The 22,498-nt window shown below is 37.8% G+C and overlaps 1 protein-coding gene across 1 annotated transcript; it reads left to right on the top strand.

Moving 5' to 3' along the window:
- Positions 1-711: 711 nt before the first annotated feature.
- Positions 712-5,266, top strand: LOC102986428 (olfactory receptor 2A12-like). The gene is given in 5 exon segments (XM_024128665.1): positions 712-809; positions 2,469-2,769; positions 2,815-3,308; positions 3,310-3,469; positions 5,144-5,266. Coding segments are annotated over 5 exon segments (1,176 nt in total).
- The last annotated feature ends 17,232 nt before the right edge of the window (positions 5,267-22,498 follow it).

The raw sequence follows: 22,498 nt of genomic DNA, 5'->3' as shown, positions 1-22,498 counted from the left end.
CAAGTCACTTTCTATCATTTTCCCTGTTTGTTTCCTTCATAGCACTTTTGACTATTAACAAATATTTTATTTATTTGTTTACTCCTGTGTTTTAGAAATGGTAACTAACCATGACCTCTTCTTGCTCCTAGTCTGAAAAAATAAACTGAGAAATATACCCAGGAATCGGGTATAAATAAAAAATTATGTTTTATTAGTGAGGTTTTATTGGAATACATCATTTCTATCTTTCACAAAATTTCTCTCCAAATTAAAATCACGACCATTAGCCCACCCCCACCCCCAGTAGGGACATAATATGCTCCTATGGGCTTTAACCTGAATGATAGAAGTGTATACGATCAAAAAGAGAGCAGAGAAGGGGCATCCTCAGTTCCTTGTCCTGTTTCACAAATCATTTAAGTCAGAAGACAGAGAGGGGCAGGTATATTGAAAAGTGTTTCCTTCCAGAGGTAGAGAGGTTTCTCCCCTAAGTGAAAATGTGAGGCATGGAGGACAATATATCACCCTATTCTTCATTATCTCTCTCCCCATGGAATATGTCTACCTTATTCACTGCTGTTCCTCCAGAGCTTAGAACAGAGCCTGGAAAAGGTGATTTACTCAAGGACAATGTGTTAAGGAATTCTTGAAATATAAATTTAAACTGTAAAATATTTTTCACATATCAAATTAGCAAGGGTTAGAACTGATAATCCATAGTTGATGACCATGCGGGAAAAAGACACAATTACCACACCCTGTCAGAGGGAGAAATTGGTACAGATTTTCTGCAGGGAAGATGGCAATGGGGTCAAAAGCTTTGAGAGGTCTGTATCTTTAGCATCCACAATTTCACTTTTAGAATATGTCCTAAGGAAATAATCTAGAGTACAGACAAAACTTTAGATTGAAAGATTATTAATCTCAGTGCTACCAAACAAAAGAAATGGTAGACATGAATTTCCAAGAATAAGAAATTAAATAAATTGTGATATAATAGAAGATTGTGTTCATTTTAAACAATATCTGTAAAGATTATTTTAATACATGAAAAATATTTATCATCTGAAGCAAAAACATTAGTTTAAAACTACTCTGTATAAATAATCTCAAGTTTAGAACAAGAACTTGAGGATATAAATTTTTAGTAAAAGAAAACAAATCGTTTTAAAATTTTTCTTTTAGACATGAAACTTTAGCCTAATTTTAAAATAAAGATAGTTCAGGTTGTTTCTGGAAAACAATGTGAGGAAAGTGTAAAGAGACAGCACCAGATCACATGGCTTCTCAACGTGATGTTACGTCCATCCCTCTCATGACCATTCTCCTCTGGACAGACCTAGGCACCTCCCAGGAGGGATGCTCCAGCAGATCCCACTTTCTGTTACCTGCTCAGAATCCATCAGAACAGCAGTAGGTAGCATGGTAATGGGCGAGAAGGAAGGTCTTCAGGGGATTTGATAGCAATGGGAGTTGCCAAAGCTGGGAGGACGTCATGATGACAGAAGATTTGTTCCCACCAGAAACTAAGAAAAGCTCTGAGATGTGTCTCTTTACTTTTTAAAGGGAAAAGAGAAAACACACAAAATACAATTACAATACTGATGTCATCTTTAAATGTACCCACTGTTAATATAAATGCATTTTCCCTTTTTTAATAACAGTCTTGAAAAGGCTGCAGAAATATTATCACATTTAACTGAATTAAGATATGTTGTGTATATGTATTCATTGCATGAAACCAAAGATTTCTTTCACTTCTGCCTAAATTTCAGGATCAAGTGCTGATAAAGTAAGTAAAACTCTGAGAAGCACTGGAGGTAGAAAAGAGGTACCAGAAGCTGCTTCTAGGGAATATGAGTCAGCTGCTGAAAAGGAGGGGCTTACCAAGTTTAAAGACACTACAAAACTGAGAAGTCATTGCTAAGGGCTTTCAAACCTGAAATTAGTAGATAGAAAAGCAAGTGAGAAGGTAAATGGATACAGAAGCCAAAGCAACATGCAAAGAACAGAGGACCTTAATAACTTCATGTATTGGGACCGAGAAGACAAGCAAGTCTAGAAAATTAAAACTACCTCTTATTGCAGATGGTTTGTCAGGGTTCTCTCTCTTCTGACTACATTAATAATCAAGACTCACAGGCTTGAAGGGAAGCCAGAATACTTGAATTCTCCCAAACTTCATACGTGTGCATGCGTATGTGTATTCTGTTAGGTAGAGTATATAATAATGTATCCTATTATGTTATATTTTATTATCTATAATAAATTTTACATTTATATGTCTATATCTATCTATATCTATCTATCTATATCCTGTTATTCCATTGATACAAAGAGAATTTTTTCTGATTCATATGAGCACACAGAGTTAGTTTTAACAACATATCGAAAAATAAATTGTAGGAAATCCATCCAAGGTAATATATTTCTAAATGTTAGTTTGTAACATTCAGTAAGTATTTTGTGTCTCAATTTCCCTACAGCTGTGACCTTCCTGTGTGGACCCGGGCCTGTCTGTCTCTGCCCAGGAGCGTGGGAGGCAACCAGACATGGATCACAGAAGTCACCCTGCTGGGATTCCAGGCTGACCCAGCACTGGAGTTTCTCCTCTTTGGACTTTTCTCTCTCTTCTATACCCTTACCATTTTGGAAAATGGAGTCATTCTGGGGCTTTTCTGCTTAGACTCAAGACTTCACACCCCCATGTACTTCTTCCTCTCCCACTTGGCCATCATTGGCATGTCCTATGCTTCCAACAATGTCCCCAAGATGCTGGCAAATCTTGTGAGTCAGAAAAGAACCATTTTCTTTGCTCCCTGCATTATGCAGACATTTTTATATCTAGCCTTTGCTCACACAGAGTGCCTGATTTTGGTGGTGATGTCTTATGACAAGTATGTGGCCATCTGTCACCCCCTACATTACATTGTCACCATGAGTTGGAGAGTGTGCGTTGTCCTGGCCATCACATCCTGGGTGTTAAGCTTCCTCTTGGCTTTGGTCCATTTAGTTCTCTTTCTGAGACTGCCCTTCTGTGGGCTTTATGGAATCGACCACTTCCGTGAAATCCTGTCCGTCCTCAAGCTGGCCTGTGCTGACACTAGGCTGAACCAAGTTGACATCTTTTCGGCCTGTGTTTTTATCTTACCGGGGCCCCTCTGCTTGGTGCTGGTCTCCTAAGCACGCATCCTGGTTGCCATCCTGAGGATCTAGTCAGGTGAGGGCCGCAGAAAGGCCTTCTCCACCTGCTCCTCCCCCCTCTGCGTGGTCGGGCTCTTCTTTGGCAGTGCCATAGTCATGTACGTGGCCCCCAAATCCAGCCACCCAGCAGAAGATCCTTTTCCTGTTTTACAGTCTTTTCAACCCTGTGCTGAACCTGCTGATCTACAGCCTGAGGAATGTAGAGGTCAGTGGTGCCCTGAGGAGAGTGCTGTGGAAGGACAGGCCAATGGGAAAGATATCGAAGTGCAGCATAGGGGAGAGGGTTTTGCTTCCTCTGAAATATGGTAGGGGGTATTTTTTGCCTTGTGCTGTAATGCCACAATATAATAGAATATTACAGACTTAAACATATAACCAGAAACTATATAGACCTTAGAAAATAAAATAGATGACTATCTTTATGACCCTGGGTAGGCAGACGTTCTTAGAGACAATCCAAAAAGCACAAGACATAAGATTTGAAAAACTGGTAAATATTGGGCCTTTTCAAAATTAATCATTTGGTTATTCAAAGTCACTATTAAGAAACAAGAAATGCAAATCACAGACCATGTGCTTTGTATTTTTGAAAATGCGTTGGTCAGACAGGTGCTGTCACAAGAGGAGACAAAGGAGAGACTTAGGAAAAAGCAAAGTTTATTATATGCTCAGGCTCTGGGGACGGGAGGCATGGCATGTCCTGCAGGGCCACGTGGGGAAGACACCTGGGTGGTCAGGGGGCAGGAGACAGGGCAAGGGGGACGGAAGATCTCAACCATGGCCTTTGTTGGCATTTCTGCAGGAAACACTGAATTAAGGGGTGTTTAAGAACAAGTTGGAGTTCCTATAATAGATAAATCTTCACCATGTAAAGAAAGAAAGCATGTAGACTGAGAAAGCACAGTAGAGTTCTAAAGGCAAGGATTACTCTGATATTTGGAGCCCAAGTTATCTTACTTTCAGTAATCTCATTTTAAATCTCTCTGGCCTCTCTTCTTCCTTGAAATACCAAGTGCTGTATAATAGTATGCTTTATTGTTTTCTTCTTGCTTTCTTGGTTCTCCTCAATTTGAAATCAACATGCCAATTTCTGAATTGCATACAACTGTGAGTAATTTTCTCTGTTTCTACCAATTCCCTGGTATTAAAATATTCCACTGACAGATTGCTCTGCAATTTGATTTGAAATATCTTTTTGCTATCCTTTCACAGAAAGATTTGGACATTTCTGTCTTCCATCCGTCTTACTCAAAACACGTATTAAAAAAGAAATATATGAAGTAATTTGAAGAAGAAAGAACAGTTTCCAACTGTAAACTTCAAGCTCATGAAATGATGAATCCCTGCTCTGTAAAAGCAAAATAAAATAAAAATAAGTAAATTTTACCCAAAAATCTAGATATCTTAAGTTAATGACTTTAGTGCTTTTCTGTGTATAAGAAGATACAGGAGTCTGGGGTCATTGAAATCATTCCTTTGTTATGCACCCTAACTAGCTAGGGCCAGTGTCCTGGATTCTCCAAGCTGAATTTCCCTCAGGGTGCACAGCCAGCTGCAGTGCTGACGGCTTGATGAGGACAACATTCTCAGAGCTCTCTGGCAGGCTGTCTCCCTGAGGCTGTGGTCCTCAGTAATGTCCCACGATTAAACATTAATTGCACCTTTTAGGCTGTGCGTTTTAAAAAATTGGACAGCAGTAAAGGAAATCTAATATTGATGCCTCAAGAAAAGCTCACAGCTAGAGAATGATGTCTCAACACAATTATGCCACATGCACAAAAATGGGAAGTCATATGTTTGCCAAAACCAACCCTGCTTTTGGAACCTAGAATGGAAGCATGCACTCCTGAGTGCCATTGCACTTGGAACCATGTTGGTCTTATGATAAGTTGGAGCCACTGTTGGTGACTGAATGGAACTGTAGTTATATAGCAGTAACTTTTGACTTATTTTTCAGGTTGTTTCTACTGCAAAGGATCTCATTAGGAAGAAATTTCTGGGAACCATTCTCCCTGTGGCGGTCGGACCATGTGTTGTACAGTTCTCAGCTGATGGATCACTGTGTAGTTATAAATCTTGATGATCAAATGCTTAGAAAGGTCTTTGGTTATAATGGACAAAATATATCAGCTTCATTCCTAGCAGTCCATAGTGTGCTATGGACAGATACACATCACCTCTGTTTTTGTGAATGGAAAGCTGTTAAACAGAATAGGAGAAGACAATGGGTTTCTGACAGGAGTAAAGCATAGACTTCGCACAGTGTGTATGAATTTCATGGGAAATGACCCTACCCTGACAGGAGGAAGATTCTAAGAGGACTTATGGCATACTCATACTAAATTACATCTAGGTAGGCTACTTATCAAGACCTATATGCGGGACCCAATATTGTGAGGTAGCAAAGCATATACATAACTGCACTCATGCTATTAGTACACAATGGCAACAACAAGCATGGTGGATTGTCCCACAAAACAAAAAAATGGCTTTAAAAGAGATAGGTAGCCATCTAGACATCACTGAACAAGCTGAATTCATTTCTAATGAGGCAGGACAACCAGTAGAAAAAAGATTTTCTTAACTAGAATGAACAGATTAGAGGGAATTCTTTCTAGGGAAAAAGCAAGGGATAGGAGTCAGCCTGAAAACATGATGAGATTTCAGTGAAATGGGTCAGACAGATTCAACAAATAAAGCTGGATACTGCTAGGACTCAGCTCTGACCCAAGACCTCTTGACTGTTGTAACCCAGATGGAGACCAAAGTAACTATGGGGCAGAGCCCCATCATTCTAGCTGCTGAGGCCAAAGGGGTACACTTATGGGAATCTTATTGACCTTGGAACATGTTCTTTTCCTCTGGAGGCATTTGTAATTTTCATTGATGCATTGTGATTGCCCTCTTGTCTATGAAGAACAGATCAGAAGAAGACATAATCTGTAGTATGGTTGGGAGGAAAAGAAACTAGTCTGAATAACGCCATGTCCTTCTTTTCACGGTGGGGCAGGCACAGATGTGGGCCCCACTATATAACAGCCCACAATAGAAACTAGTTTTAGTATGAGTCTTTAAACTGAGATAGGGTAACTGGCTTTGTCCCCAACTGACTTGAAACCCAGAAATAAGTGAATCATGGCTAATTGTAATGACACCTGTCCACAATAATAATCTGGTATATGGACAAGGGCCAGATCTGTTGGAAAGGCATAGCAAAGACCTCTAATTCTTACTGATTGGTTCTGTAATGAAACTGAATTGTACCATGCCTGTACTGTAATACGGTGTAATATTGGCTTGTTGCTAAGATTCAACTACCTTATTTAACTAAGTCACATGATAATACTGATACTGATGATCAAATGTATTGGGAGATGGGTTAAAGCTGCCTCAGAATCTAATACCAATGGAAGATGGCTGGCCTGAGGAAGAACTTTATTTAGCTAACCTTTATTCAGCTCACTTCTACACTAAATAGTTCTGCACAAGCTTATTACAAACTCAAAGGGGAACAAGTAATCAAATTAGTACAAAAATATGAAAATGTATATCATGGCTTTATAGGATATACATGTTTCTTCAAGGCTATCCCTACCCTATACTCGCTGCTCCAAATGTTAGGTATACTCATGTTATTGCTGTATTTATTGTATTAAATAAACTATTCCTGTAGCTGTTATATAAATGCTCTTCTAAATGTAAATGCTTAGAAAAATATGATCATTTTGCTGCAAGAGAGGCCATGGTCCAGGTGGGTGGACTGTGTAAAAAGAGTTAACTCAATTAAATTCCTATAATTTGGGAATTAAAAGAAATTAAAATGTTTTAATCTTATCACTTAGAGTAAGACAGAAATAGACATTTTTTCATTCTGAGTTAGGATTGAGGGTCATGATTATTTGGGGTGGGAATTGTGGAGACATATGCGGCTGATGATAAAGATAGCCATGACAAGATGCATCTTTCTGAGGAAAAATATAGGATCCAAAAAATGAAAGCACTGCTCAGCAGTTATGAAAAACGGCTTTGTGCTGCAGGCAGAATTCTAAAGATGGTCTCCTAAGATATCTGCCCCCTACCCCCACTATTTAATCAAGCACTAATCTGGGTACTTCTGTTAAGGGATTTTGCAAATTAGTTGATGTTAAATATGGAGGTTATCTTGGGGCTTGGCCCAATCAGGTAAGCCTTCTAACAGCAGATGGAGCCTTCCTCCATCTAGTATTAGTGGAGGAAGTCAGGGAGATATCTGGCGTGAGATGAAGCTGGGCTCATGCAAGGACCTCAGATAAGGATCGCAAATCCAGCCAAACCCTCGATTTCAGTCTGTGAGACACGTGCAGAGAATCCAGCTGACTGGGACCAGGACTGCTGACCAGTGGAAACTGTGAGATGATAGATGCGTTATTTTAAGCTGTTTAAATTTGTGTTAATTTGTTGCAGCAGCAATAGAAAACTAAAACTCTTTTGGTGTCAGATAAAATTCATTTGCTTCCAGCTCTGGCCCTTGCCAGATTGGTAAGCTATCATTTACTTCAGTGGTATGTAACTTTTTGGTCAGGACCACTTTGAACTCTTAAAAATTACTGAGGATACAAACATATTTTATGTATGTGGTTATCTTTGTTGATATGTATCATGTTAGAAATTAAAACTGAGAATTTATTAAACATTTACTTTTAATTCATTTAGAAATATTTCCATTATATAATATAGTGTATCTTTATGAAAAATAACTATCTTTTACAAAACAAAAAACAGTGAAAACAATAGCTATGTTTTACGTTTTTGAAAAAGTTTTAAATGTTTGGCTTAACAGAGAAGACAGCTGGATTTTATATCTTCTGCATTCTATGTGTGGCAATATCACATGCCATGATGCTTCTGGAAAATTCCACTAAGAGAGTGAGAGTGAGAAAGGCAAAAATTGTCTAAATATTATTGTAAAAATAGTTTTGATCCCATGGACCCTTGGAAATGTTCTCAGAGATTCCCACTTAAAGAATCAAAAACTTTGTCTTTTAAATAATTTATTTATATATGTATACTATATGTTTATTATATTAATATATGTAATTATATTAATAATTTATACATTATAATTTATTTTAAATTTATATTTAATATAACTTCAGTCTCCACATCTGTAAAATGAAGTTAATGATAATATTAAACTGTATAGTCAATGTAAAGCATCTGGCACATATCCTGAAAGAAAGAAGGGCTTAATAATTTTTGCTTTTGGCTATTGGAATCCTTCCTCATTTATATCTATCCACCCTTACTGCAGATAGAAATATACCTTGGCTTGGGGGATCTGTTCTCTCTCAGGGTTGCCATAACAGTCTCCATGGAAACCCACCTCTCAACCATCTAAATGTATACCTTCACGGGGCTTGTAGAGAAGCATGAGTTCAAAAAACTAATCATTTTAAGGGTGTGGGTACTGTAATTTGTGATATCTGTCTCTGGTTTATAACCCTAGAGATATTTGAAAATCTGTGTAGAAACAGTATGATGCTAGTGTCTGCTCTGACTGTTCCCTATAATTTTTCCTCCAAGGACAATTCAACATAATCTTAGCTCTCTTCCAGAGAGAAAATTCAGGAGTTTCCCTTCACCTCCCCCTTAGAGAGAAGACAAAAATGTATTATATCTTATGATCTTTCTGGGAATTTGAATTCTCAATAGAAACTCAAGAATGTTTTAAATTTGATTCTAAAATAAAACCTATGCTCCTGGGGTTCCAATGAGCGACTCCTCTTGTATCTGGAATTTAATCCTCTGAAAGCTGCTGGGGGAGCAGGATACTGTACTCATTTTAGAGGTAAGTTTCTCACCTCTGTGGGGTTTATTCTAGGTCAGAGAAGATTCTCATGGGAAAATCCTGAGCTAATATCTCCTTGTGCAGAAGAGATTAATTTACCCTGGGAGGTAGTTTTCAGTACAGGTAGGTGAGATAGGACAGGACAGCAGCAGACACCACCATGGCTCGGTGGACAAGAACGACATCCCTGGGTGATCTTTCCTCCAACTCATATTGTACATTGTAGGCAGAATAATAGACACCGACGTCTCCCTCCCCAACTTTAGGGAACTTCTGCCTACTCTGCTGTGGGTGGAGGGCTCTTGCACTCCCTCAGCATCTCTCTCACAATCGCCTCCCAGTGTAACTGAGTGGTGCCGGTCTGGGCTAGCACCACTGTCTCAAAGAAAAGGGGCTCAGAGAATGAAAGGCTCTATATCCAGGCGTCATCTCTGAATAAGGCTCTGAAATAGCCAAATTAATAAAATGACTTTATATATTAGCTAGCCTAAATGAAGATATTGATGTCCAGGGAAGCCTCCCTTGGTGGAAAATAAAACTCTAGTAACAGTTACAGTAAATCTGTGCTGAAACAATGTAAGAGGTAAGTTTGCCATATATCTAATTTTTTTGGAACCATCCTAGGTTATCACCCTGTCGTGATGATTATCAGATTTGAAATCACAATATTTTATATAAATCTTTCCTATCACAAATAGGATAGAATGAGTGCCCACACTCCTGACAAGAGGTGGAGAAATAAATAACCTGCATAGATCAAGAAACATTCTGAGCTACAGGACTGCCCATGTAGACAGAATTGCTCATACTGACCATGTAAACCTTTTGTTATCTGAGCTGTTATTCTTTTATTTACTCTATTGGGAAAGTGACGCTTTTGGCATCATTTTTGTGGTCTTTTCTTCTCTATTCCAGTACTGTATCTGCATAAGAGTTTTAAGCTATCTTCAATTTTATTTTCATGCTGATTATTTTTTAAGCGCAAAGTGGTAACAATGGTGATGAAAAAGGAAATTTAAAAGATTTATTAATTCAGGCACAAAAATAACTAGACCAAAAAGCTGATAAACACATATTCCTACTGAATACTAATAGACTGAAGTACCTTCAACAATATTATTGTCCTTTCTGTTCAGAGATTAAGTGTGTTAGACGTTGCTTTTTGTGTTCAAGTGTGTCTAAGAATTTGGCAGTACAGATGTTGCTATCTCCCACTTTATGTAATATAGAAATATTCTTTAACTGTAGCAAAAATCGATGTCACAAACTTAATGCCCATTTATATAGAACCCTCCCAAATGCAATCATATTTATGGAAGTGAAGGGATCTATGATTTTTGTCTCTGTTTCATTTCCCAGTGATCAAATACTAACTGTGAACTTTTCTAATAAAATAGAAGCCATGTCTTGGTTAACTGAAAGTGGCAAATAGAAGATACTTAGTGTATGCATGTTTTGAACTAAAAATGACAATCATCCATTTAACAAACATTTCCTGAGTGCTTTTTTCATCTAGAATTATATTAGTTATTTTGAGACAAAGATATATAAGACTTACCCGTAAGACTTATTATTTGGTGAAAGGGTATCTCGGTTCAAATAAATGACATTTGGTATAAGTACCTTTTGATTTTTATCTTGAGGATTATCCATATTTCATAGTGAGGAAATACCTCTTTTAACTTTTATTTTTGACCAAGCCTACACATTTAATAGGTGCCTGAAGAGCCTCACCATATGAATCTACTCTAATTCTAAGAGTAGAAAAGACCCGTTTTATAGGTCATTAGCCTTATAATGGGGCCTAGAGAAGACCAAGCAGGCTGCCACTTTTCTCTTTATAGTAACTGGTAGTAAACTGCAATAAAATGGTTCAAAAGAGGATGGCCGGGCTTCCCTGGTGGCGCAGTGGTTGAGAGTCCGCCTGCCGATGCAGGGGACGCGGGTTCGTGCCCCGGTCCGGGAAGATCCCGCGTGCCGCGGAGCGGCTGGGCCCGTGAGCCATGGCCGCTGAGCCTGCGCGTCCGGAGCCTGTGCTCCGCAACAGGAGAGGCCACAACGGTGAGAGGCCCGTGTACCGCAAAAAAAAAAAAAAAAAAAAAAAAAAAAAAAGGATGGCCATGACCCAACTGCAACACCCTTTCAGGATTATGCAATAAGAGGAGTAATAAGCACACTTTGCAATTGCACTGGTCTTTTTGCATGACTCCTATGCATTTTCCAACTCAATATATACCAGCCTGAGAATTTGCATTTACTGACACCTGATAGCCCCCCAAAAGATATACAATAATTCTCAGAATTTTAAATGACTGAATTCATCCTATACTCATAAACATTAAAAAATATGTGAACTAAAATAATATCCATCATCTTAAGAGAATTAACTCATAATTATCTGGGAGGGAATACATTGTCTGTTCTATTGAAACTTTACTGTAAGCCATGTGTGGTAAAATGGCATTATATTTATGCAACATTTTAAAGTGATATGGTATTAATTATATTAATATATTGTTAACTTGTAATTATTTAACTTGTATAGGTAAAATCCTTTCCCTCTTTTTGACACACAGAGTCTAATAATTACAGATGTTATCACCTAGGAGAAACAGGAGTTCTTCTCAAGCCGAAAACTGGAATTGAGAAGAAAACACTAGATTAGATACCACATGAGAAATCGGTATCTCTTATTCTTAATAATATAGATATAAATCTGTCCAGAAAGGAAATCTGAATAGTGGTGTTAGAGTGGTTTCTTTCACGTGGAACCACATGGAACCCAGGGAGGAAGAAACACGGACAAATTTTGTATAAAATTGTGTCCGCTCTCTCAAATTAAAGGGTAGATAGCTCAGGTAGCAGGTGGAGAAAGAGAATAAGAGTAAGAGAGAATTTCAGCCTGGTAACCAAATAGCTGTACACATTATAAGTCAGGTTGTACTTAAGCTTTGTGGAATATTAATTTCCATTTAATATTTTTCTTTCTGCTCAGTATCTAATATCAAGCTGAAATAAGAATGAGCCAGAGGAAGTTGGTGTTAAGCAGACTTTCACCAAAGTGTTTAAAGATGATCAATGACCCTTTGGGATGATAGGAAAAGCCATAAGAGTGGGACAACCACATGGGAAAGGTAGATTTAGAATTGTAGAGTCATGACTGTCAACCTAGACATCCTTTCCCACTGGGGAGATGTCTTTGTACATGAGGGACTTTGGCTTGTTTAATTTTTGGACAACCAGAGATACATGCATACATACACAGTGATTGATTTGACTGAGCACATTCCAGTCTCAGAATTTATTACAGGAATTCATGAAAAAAATAAAACATATATATGTATAAAATTTAATCACTGAAATATTATACTGTATGTACTTAATGAGGAGATAAAATATTAAATAAAGTAAAATACTTTTATTCAAGGAAATAGTATGCAGCTGTTCAAAGTATGATGCAGAGAAATATTTTGACATGGAAAATCATTCCTGATATGTTTGTAAATGAAAGAAATAGGTAAAATTCATTATATATATATATATATATATACATATATAAAAGTGGATTATACAGTAAAAAGGTATAACTATATATACAAAGCATTAACAATGATCATCTGTGATTGTATGTTTTGGGGTATTACCTCTTTAGTCTTTTAAACAGAGTTTCATAATACTTTTGAAAGAAGCTTTTGAAATGATGTCAAAAGCTCATACAAGGTAGGTACCACATTATTCACACAAGGAACCAAACTCTTAAAATTTTACTCTCTAAATTAAAATGTTCAAAAGTCTTGTAATTTTCTAAATAGAAATAAAAGCAAGAAAATAATATAAACTTGATCAGTAATAGGGTGCTGGTTACAATATATATTTTACCTAAAAATAAACTACTGAATAATATCAAGACCATTTTCTTCAAAGCTATTATTCAATTTAGTGAAATTGATTTGAGTTCATAAAGGAAGACAGTTAAGGTATGTTTTCAGAAGTAATTAAAAGAATCTGTTATCCCCTGTAACAATTTGTATACATTCCCAAATTAAATGCTAGCTCTTTTCAATGAGGACATCAAAAATTCGGTAAAAATATAATAAAAATATAAATTATTAAAATTCAGATATTGCTTTATATGATTATTTACTGAAAGTAATCAGATCTTTTTGAAGAATTGGCTGTGTCCATGGCTGAAGTGGGGAATGTACAAAAAAAGCTTGAAATGTCTTATCAGAAGTAAGGAAGTACTCAAAATTATGGGAGAGAGCGAGAACTTTTCCATATACTAAAATTGACAACCAATACTAAATACAAAGCAATGAAGGAGTTGGAAGGCCGCATTTTGCAATAATCATTACCAATAATTGAGTGAGTCAGGTAATCATTAGATGCTCAAATTAGTGGCTGAAAGCTTTATGAGGAACAGAATATTCACATATTAATTTTAATGGATGCTCCAGAAATTACGGAAAAAAGGAACGATTTTATAATGGAGATAGTTGGGAGGCACCATCTTCACAAAGTGATCCAAGTTAGCGTCACCAACAATGGGACAAATTAACGTCATACACCCACTCATGGATACACCGAGGAGGATACCTGTTTTTCCTGAAGAGAGTGAATAATCTGAATTGAAAATGAGGAATTTCATACAATTTCAATTTGAGGAACACTCTGCTAAAGAACTGCTCTATACTCTTAAAAAATATCAGTGTCATGAAAGGCAAAGACAGGTTTAGTAACTATTCCAAATGAAAGGAAACTAAAGACAGATGACATTAAATATAATACGTAACCTTGGATTGGGTCCTACATGGGGAGTGGTTGGGCTAGAGACCAATTATATATAATTTACTGTAAATTGAAGAATCATGTCAATATTAACTTGTCTGATTTTGATCATTGTATTGTGGTTAGGTTAGTAAATATCTTTGCTCTTAGTGAAAAAATGAGGAATTTAGGGTAAACAGGCATCATGTCTACACTGTAACCCCAAGGGGGTTGGTCAAATGAAGGAAATTCATTAGTAATGTTTAAATTGTACTGGAGGTATGGGTTTTGAGCATTGCCCAAACTTTACATTTATTGTGGGATTATTTCTAATAAGGCAAAGTAATCAGCTGTTGAAGCTCTTGAAATTTTTCTCGCCAATATTTTTGTAATTTTGAAACAACCTCTCTGAAGATGCTTTAGGGTAGCACCAAGCAGCATGAGACAACTATGATATAGCCAACATTATTTCTCTTTCATGGTGGCAAAAGTTCCTCTGGATTTATGAAAACAGATCGAACAACTGTCTTCATGATGCTAATGGTGATTTTTATGATTAGATATTTGTATATATTGCAAAAAGATCACTGCAATGTCTAGTTAACATTCATCACCATACATAGTTACAAAAACTTTTTCTCTTGTGAAGAGAACTTTTAAGATCTACTGTCTTAGCAACTTTCAAATATGCAATATAGTATTATTAACCATAGTCACCATGCTGTAATACATCCCCTTGATTTATTTATTTTATAACTGAAGGTTTATCACTTTTGACCTCCTTCACCCATTTTGCCCCCTCCACCCCTTTCCCCCTGCCTCTGGCAAACACCAATCTGTTCTCTGTAACAACAAGCTCGGTTTTTGTTTTTATTTTTGTCCTCTTTTATTTTAGATTACACATATTAGTGACATCATATGATATTTGTCTCTCTGTCTGACTTATTTTACTTATCCTATGCCTTCAAGGTCCATGCATGTTGTTGCCAATGGCAAAATTTCCATCATCCATTATGTATATGTGTGTGTATATATATATATATATATATATATATATATAATTTTCTTTATCCATTTATTCTTTGATGTACACTTAGGTTGCTTCCATGTCTTGGCTATTGTAAATAGTGCTGCAGTGAACATGGGAGTGCACATATCTTTTTGAGTTAATGTTTTTGTTCTTTTGGATAAATACCTGGAAGTGGAATTGCTGGATCATATGGTAGTTCTTTTTCTAGTTTTTTGAGAACCCTCCATACTGTTTTCCATAGTGGCTGCACCAATTTACATTCCCACCAACAGTGCACAAAGGTTCTTTTCTCTTCACATTCTTGCCAACAGTTATTTCTTGTCTTTTTGATAATAGCTATTCTAATAGGGGTAAGGTAGTATCTTACTGTGATTTATTTGCATTTCCTTAATGATTAGTGATGTTGAGAACCTTTTCATGTACCTGTTGGCCATCTGTATGTCCTTCTTAGAAAAAAGTCTGTTCAGATCCTCTGCCCATTTAAAATTGGCTTGTCTCTCTTCTTTTTTTTTTTTTTTGCTATTGTTGTATGAGTTCTTTATATATTCTGAATATTAACCCCTTATCAGATATATGATTTCCAAATATTTTCTCCCATTTGGTAGGTTGCCTTTTCATTTTGTTAATGGTTTCCTTTGCTTGCAGAAGATTTTCAGTTTTTATTTTAAAATGTATCATAACGATATTGATTATTCTCTATTTTCTGACAAGTCATAAAAATTTTATTTACCTCAAGAGTTATAAAATTCTAGATTAATTACAAAATTAAACATAATTAACTTTCATTTAAAAATATATAGTGCCCAAAGCATAAAATATATAATATTCAACATGGTAAACAAATATAAGTATTAAAAAAGGTGAAATCCATATTGCTCCTTAGACATTTACAATATCTAAATAAACATATAAATAAACAGAATTCACTTTACTTGGTAGAGGATCATTATCTACAGACTTCTTTGTTGCAGGTTTTTTCCATCATAATTTTGTCTAAATTGTTCATATGCACTGCCAATGTATGATTGTCATAATTTTAAAATAAAGGCAATTCTATGTTTTTTCCCTTTTCTGAGCAAGATAATCATATTTCCTTGAAACATAAATTGCCACCACTTTTAGAGTTAGAAACTCTTCAAAAAAAATATTTCTGGAGAAGATCTCAGTGTTCCAATTCAGTGCTTCCAGTGCAAATTTAAAAGCTGGCTTAACTGTTGCCCAAAGTCAGTACCTCAGATTCTAAAATGTGAGGCTGTATATTTTGAATGAGCTTAAATATATGCAGCAATATCAGCAAGTCTTGTAAACTATAAAGTTATTCCAGTGGATCAAATGTTTATCTTCTCTATATAATCAACTATATGAAAAATCATATGGTTATAATATTATACGTGACTCATTTTTAGGTTAAAATATAAAGCATTTCTCCATTATCCTACTTGTTTTACAGAGAGAATGGAAAAATCAAAGAAAAAAGTTAATATCCTTAAAATAAGGGAATAAAAGCTGCATTTCTAAACTATCATCTGGTTCAAAATCATTATTTTGAGAGAATAATTTCTAGAGTAAAATTTCACTTTCACACATCTTTCCTTTCCATTTCTGTAATACTTCCAAGATATTAGAGCTATGTTTTTGTTGTTCTGATGTAGTTGTGAATACTGTATTGTAAGCTGCATTATAGTAAAGCTTACAGAACCTTGCATTACAGGAAAAGGCCAGCAGTAGTGGCCTTCTGGTGATTGGAGGGTCTTCCCAAAGTTAGGAAGTTTCTCCTAAGTCACAGTGGAGACAAATGCTCCCTGACAACCTGACTGAAATCTATCATTCTCCCAAGTAGGCCACGGAAGAGGGAACACACACACACACACACACACACACAGACACACACACACAGACACACACACACACACACACCCCTGGACACAACATTGGCATTATATGAGAGCAGTACAATACCTCAAATATCAGAGGTCAAGAATACAGAGATACATGAAGTTATAAGAGCAGACACCGACTGCTAGGTTGGACCAGAGAAATGGGTGAATGAACCCCGTTTTCCCTACTTACTGTGTGGATGGAGTGAGTACTTAAAATACAGGACCCTCATCTGTAAAATAGGAATAACCTTATGTCATAGAAGATTAAGACCTGCCTATACGATACTGCATCAGCACAGTGCTTGACACATAACATACACTGAGAAAATGACACTCGCAAGCACATACTATCCAGAGGCCAACGGGCAAGCCTGAAGCCTGACTGTCCCCAGTTGTGGACACAATATGAACAGAATCATGTGTGTCCAGCTGCCCGGAAGTAAGGCTCTTCCCACTCGAGCTCTGCATCCAAGAGCAGGGGGCCCACTCTGGGGCCTCTCACACCTGAAGAAGCAGTTTTGTTGGTAGCAGCCATATACTTACTAGTTATCACTATTACACCTGATTATTACTGGTTTTTTAGCCTTCAGAGTCTTCAGAGATCCCCAACAAGGACCCTTTCATTCTTGTACTACCTGAGAAAGTGGTATTTTTAAAGCCTCGAGAAAATGTCAGGGGCTCTAAAAACATCAATGCAGTAATATCTTCTATCCTGAGATGGTACATTTTTTTTCCTTAAGAATAATGTAGAGAACCTGCTAGGTGACCAGCAGCATTTACAGTTGACCCTTCAACAACATGGGCTTTTCAAAATCCGTGTGTAACTTATAGTTGGCTCTCCTTACAGGTGGTTCTTCTGTATCCGTGGATTCAACCAACCACAGATTGTGTAGTATTATAGTATTTACTCTTGAAAAAAAATTGCATATAAGTGGGTCCATGCAGTTCAACCCTGTGCTGTTCAAGGGTTAACTGTACACAGGTAGGGAACCTCATTTGTCAAAACAGGAGCTTCTGGGACATATGCTCTACCATCTTCTCAAATAAGGGCTGATCCTAGTGCCCATGGTGTAGAAGGTTCAATCCAGGGACAGATGACAGATATAAATGCACAAGCATCAGAGCAGGCAGTGGGCAATACAATTCAATACGAGGAAAGGACCTAGGCTCTAATTACCTGGACGAGATATTTCATTCCCTCCTACTGGGGCTCTTTAAAGTTCAACTTATTTAAGATTATCTGTCGTCGTTTGATCCCTGACAAGGCACAGCCTGACTGGTGGAGAATCAAGCAGAGGGACAGGATATCAATTAGTAAACAGTTTAGTGAACACAGTCTTTACATCCAGCTTCCTGAGTTCAAATCCAGGTTCTGCCACTTACCAGATATTGTGCCTCGGCTGGTTATTTAACCTCTCATTTTCTCAGTTCTATCATCTGTAAAATGGGGAGAATATAACTGCACCTGCCTCACAGGGTAATCATGTAGATTGAGTTAACTTTTGTAAATGCATAGGGCATGCATAACACATAGCAGAAACTATGTAAGTGTTTAATTGATACATGACATAGAATAAATAAGTCTACCACAGGCTTGGCATTATGGTTAGATCAGAATCCAAGGATAGAAAACTACATCATATTAACTTTCCCCTTTAATGTATAATTTTGATTAGTCAGTGATAGACCTTAGAAGACTCTAAAGAGAGAGCTGTTTTTTTCCAGCCTTATTCTTTCATTTGGGGAAGAAATTATTTTCCCCACTTTATAGATGAAACAGGAAGATTCGGGAAGATTAAATTACTTACCAAAAATGAAAAAAGAAAAAAGAAACTCAGTGAGAAGAGAGAAACTAGAAACTGAGGAAAGAGTTGTCTTAAACCTGTAGCGAGACAGGCCTTTTGGGAAGAGGCAATTCACAGCCCCTGCTGAAAGCAATTACAGTCCTGATAAAACTCCAACAGTTTTCTAAGGGACTTTGATGATCTCTCAGGATCCTTTCGGGATCACCCACTCAGCTGACTATCAGTTTTGAAACTTGCCTGCATTTTAATCTATTTTGTGAGTGGCCTAATAATCTTTAACCAGACATTTCTTTATTGTTATTGCCTCTCTTTTTTCCTACAAAATGTTTTTACTATCAGGGGGCAACCTTGAGCGTGGCTTATCAGCAGCCTCTCATTTACCAGCATGTTTGAAACAGAACTGTGATGCAGGCACAAAAATATTTGTCTGAGAAGTTGTCTTTAAATATATACGTATTTCCCAACTTAATACAGTATTCCTTCCTATATTCTTAATGGTTCTTACTCCCTGCTACTTTTTATTAATCCTAAAAACTCACAGATCCATTGAATTGGCATTGGAAGAGATAATAGGGATCAACTAGGCCAACTTTCTTAATTGAAAACATAAGCATCTTCTCAGCTGCAGCTATGGAAACTCAAAGAGAACTTTAACCGAATGTGTCTTGAATAAGCCATTATTTATCCTTTCTATGGGCAAGTATGTCCTTTTCTATGTTCAGTGGGTTTATCTATTATTTATTTATTGTCTCTCCCTTTTCCATACAGGCTCCAGACGAAAGTAAAAGTAGTAGTAAGTTCCCTTTGTTCTCTCTCTTTCTCTTGCACTTGGAAAGGAGAAGACCACAGAAGACACGACACACCAGTGGTTCTCACACCTGAGTTTGCACCAGGATTACCTGGAGGGTTTGTTAAAATTCTGATTGCTGGGTTCCACTCTGGAGTTTCTGATTCCATACATCTACAGTGAGGTTTTGCATTTCCAACAAGTTTCTGGCTGATGCAGATGGTGCCAGTCAAGGAATAACCCACGAGATAAGCTCCCTCAAAGGAAAATCCCTTTTTGATCATCACCTTCAGGACAGACACACGTTTTCTCTTCTTCCCCCAAACACCAAAGCTTTCCCTCCCCCAGGAGAGGGGCTGGACTAAGACATATAATCCAAACGCATGTTGTTGGGAGACTATCGACTGGAGGGGAAAGTGCGGAGTAGACAGAGGGTCAAAGGATGTGGTGGGGGAGGGTGTCTGGAAGGTTCCTGGAGGGTCTCCGTGGGAAGTTCCCTGTGGTAATTAGGTTCTCACCCAGAGAAGCCGCTTCTGATTCTCTGTCATCCGGCACCTTTTGTAAGGATTGGATTGTATCAGTGTAAACTGGAAAAAGAACTGGTTGAACATATTTCAGAACTCCCTTAGGAAAAGGTCAAGACACTCTCCCCTACTTGAGCTTCAGCAAATTTCTCCAGGGTAAGGGGTAGGGAGACAGATCCAGGCTTGACCCAAAAGTGTCTTTGTCGGCTCCTAAAATCGAGTCCCATCCCCCCATCCCTAAATGCCTTGTTTGATAGAACGAAGGGGTGGGGAGAACAAATGCAATTTGTAAAGTAGATTCTTTCTCCCCATTTTAAAATTCCTGCAGGTGGGATAGATCTAAGAAGGGACAGGTTCTCTTGATCAAAACGATCCTCCTGAAGGTTCTCCTAGTTAGAGGTTATTTGGGGAACAGGTTTAACTTTTACAAACACATCACTCCTCCCCCACCCCCATTCCCCACAACATCTAGTAACATCCTTGAAGTTGTTTTGACCAATGTTCCCAGCCTCAGCACTGTCATTAGCATCACCTGTGGAGCATGATAGGCCGGGACTCTACACCACACCGACATCATCAGAGTCAGGCGCTGTGATTTGGCATCAGGTGATTCTGATGTTCCCTCTAAGGGTAAAAAAAAAAATCCCAGTTTTAATCAAATAGCCAGTTACAGCTCTGTGAGAGCTGCCTGTCTTTTAATCTGGGTAGTGAGGAAACGCTTCAACCACGGGCCGATTTAGGCAGCAGGGAAAGCAGCACGAGGGTGCTGTGCTTACGGAAAAAGAAATAAGACTGTAGGTGGGAGAGCTCTTCTGAAAAGGAGTCGTCGTAAAAGACCGTGGAACTTTGGTAGAAACATCCAGTATTTTGCTAAGCTTGCTGCCCAAAGTCACCCATGTCCTCAGTCAATTATGGTCTTTGAGAAGTACAGCAACGGAAAACGTCAGCTTTCCCAAGTCAGCGGAGTTTCCGTTCCAGCTCTGAATCTGCAGTGGGGTGAGGGAAAGACTGAAGGTAAGTGCTTGAAACTTCTTTCACCTCCAAAATCTTCCTTTATTTTAGGGCATGGTTTGTGTTATTCAAAGGGCTACCCTAATATGGCTTCCTTATAACTGGGAGACTGCTCTTGGGCGCTTAAAAGGTATCAGGGCTTGGAGGTTGTCCACAAAAGGGGACAGTGGTTATTTCGTGCAAGATGAGGTTTTATTTTTAACTTTGCTAATGAATGGTTTGAGTTTCTCCTGGAGGGAAATGGAATGCGTTGATCATAACTTTGGTAACTTGTGTCATTCACATGGTGAATAGAACACAAATCTGAAACATTTGGTTAAAGTCTCTGTTTATTCATGAACTTAAAAAAGAAAATTCACTAACACACACCGTGAATAAAACCCAACTTCCTTAGCTGTAGAAAAAAGCTATTTCTTTTCTGAAGGCTTTGTCTTGTTTAGCTGTTTTTAACTAGTTGACGCAAAGAGTCCCGAGAAAATTTCTTAAAAATGGGCTCCTACGGTTAGCATGTAATGCCGAAGTATTTTTCTTAATCTGTACAAACTCTTCATTCCTGGAGTTAGCTTTGTATTTTCCACTAGTTAGGATGGGCAGACTTTTCCCGCAGTCTCTGGTATTCAGAAATTGTGTGTGTGTGTATTTTCCTCCAAGGCTTAAATGCTAAGTAGTTTTTTTTTTCTTTCCCACAAAGAACATGTGGCTCATTAAGGCCAGAATTATTTTCGAAGTAACATCTCCATGCTTAGTAGTGATTCCCTTAGAAGTCACTTGGTCTCTCTTTATTAATGTCTCTCTTATAACCTTCTTTAAATTTTTGTTTTTTTATTCACACTCGTTTTCAAAACCCTGTAAATGATATCCAAAGTTCTAGTCCATCAAATCCAAATTCTAGCCATAGGCATTCAAATTTCATCTCCTGGTGGCACAGGTTTCATTTCTCATGACCTCTTATTAGGGTGGTCTTCTCACTGTTTAAATAGCGAGACCCCTTGTTTGTTGATTATCACTTCACGTCTTCATTCCTGTTGTTCTCCATGCTGGAGTGGTCTCCACCTCTTTCCTAATGCCAACTGCCTGCCATGGCACAGGGCTGCCTGCCACCAGCCCTGTGAGGACCATTGTGGCAGTTTGACCCCCCCCAAAACACCTCAACCAACCACTTGTTTCAAGAAATGGAACACAGAAAATACTTCTAACATTGGACAACCCTTCTGCTAACATTGGACAACCCTCTGCCTTTGAGTGTCCTTAAACTGCTCCCTCACCTCCTTGCAGCCAACCAAGAGCTACCAAATGTCCTTAAAACCCAATTAGAAAGACTCTCCCTCTTCAAAAAAAAAAAAAAAAAAAAAAAATTCCCACCATAGTAGAATGTTTGCCAATCAGAGACTTGTCTCAGTGTTTCGTTTTTTTTTACTGTATAAAACTTACTCTCCTTGCTAAAAACTTTGTACCCCTACTGACATAAAAGCAACAGCAGATGAGTTTGAGCCTAACGTCTACAAATAAACAGCCTTTTAAAATTGTGCCCCAGACTTAGTTTCGTCTTTGACACCAACCGTCTAAATCCTATCAACTTTTCAGAGGCAGTTTTGGTTCTAACCTCTCTGTAGCTCTCCAGCACTCAGTTTCCCCTTTCCTGTGTTATATGCCCCACGCGCGCCCCCCCCCACGCCCCTCG

Source organism: Physeter macrocephalus, chromosome 5, assembly GCF_002837175.3.
Source record: "Physeter macrocephalus isolate SW-GA chromosome 5, ASM283717v5, whole genome shotgun sequence".
Classification (NCBI taxonomy): Eukaryota; Metazoa; Chordata; class Mammalia; order Artiodactyla; family Physeteridae; genus Physeter; species Physeter macrocephalus.
Note: the sequence above shows the minus strand (reverse complement) of the source record. Positions and strands in the feature narration are given on the sequence as shown.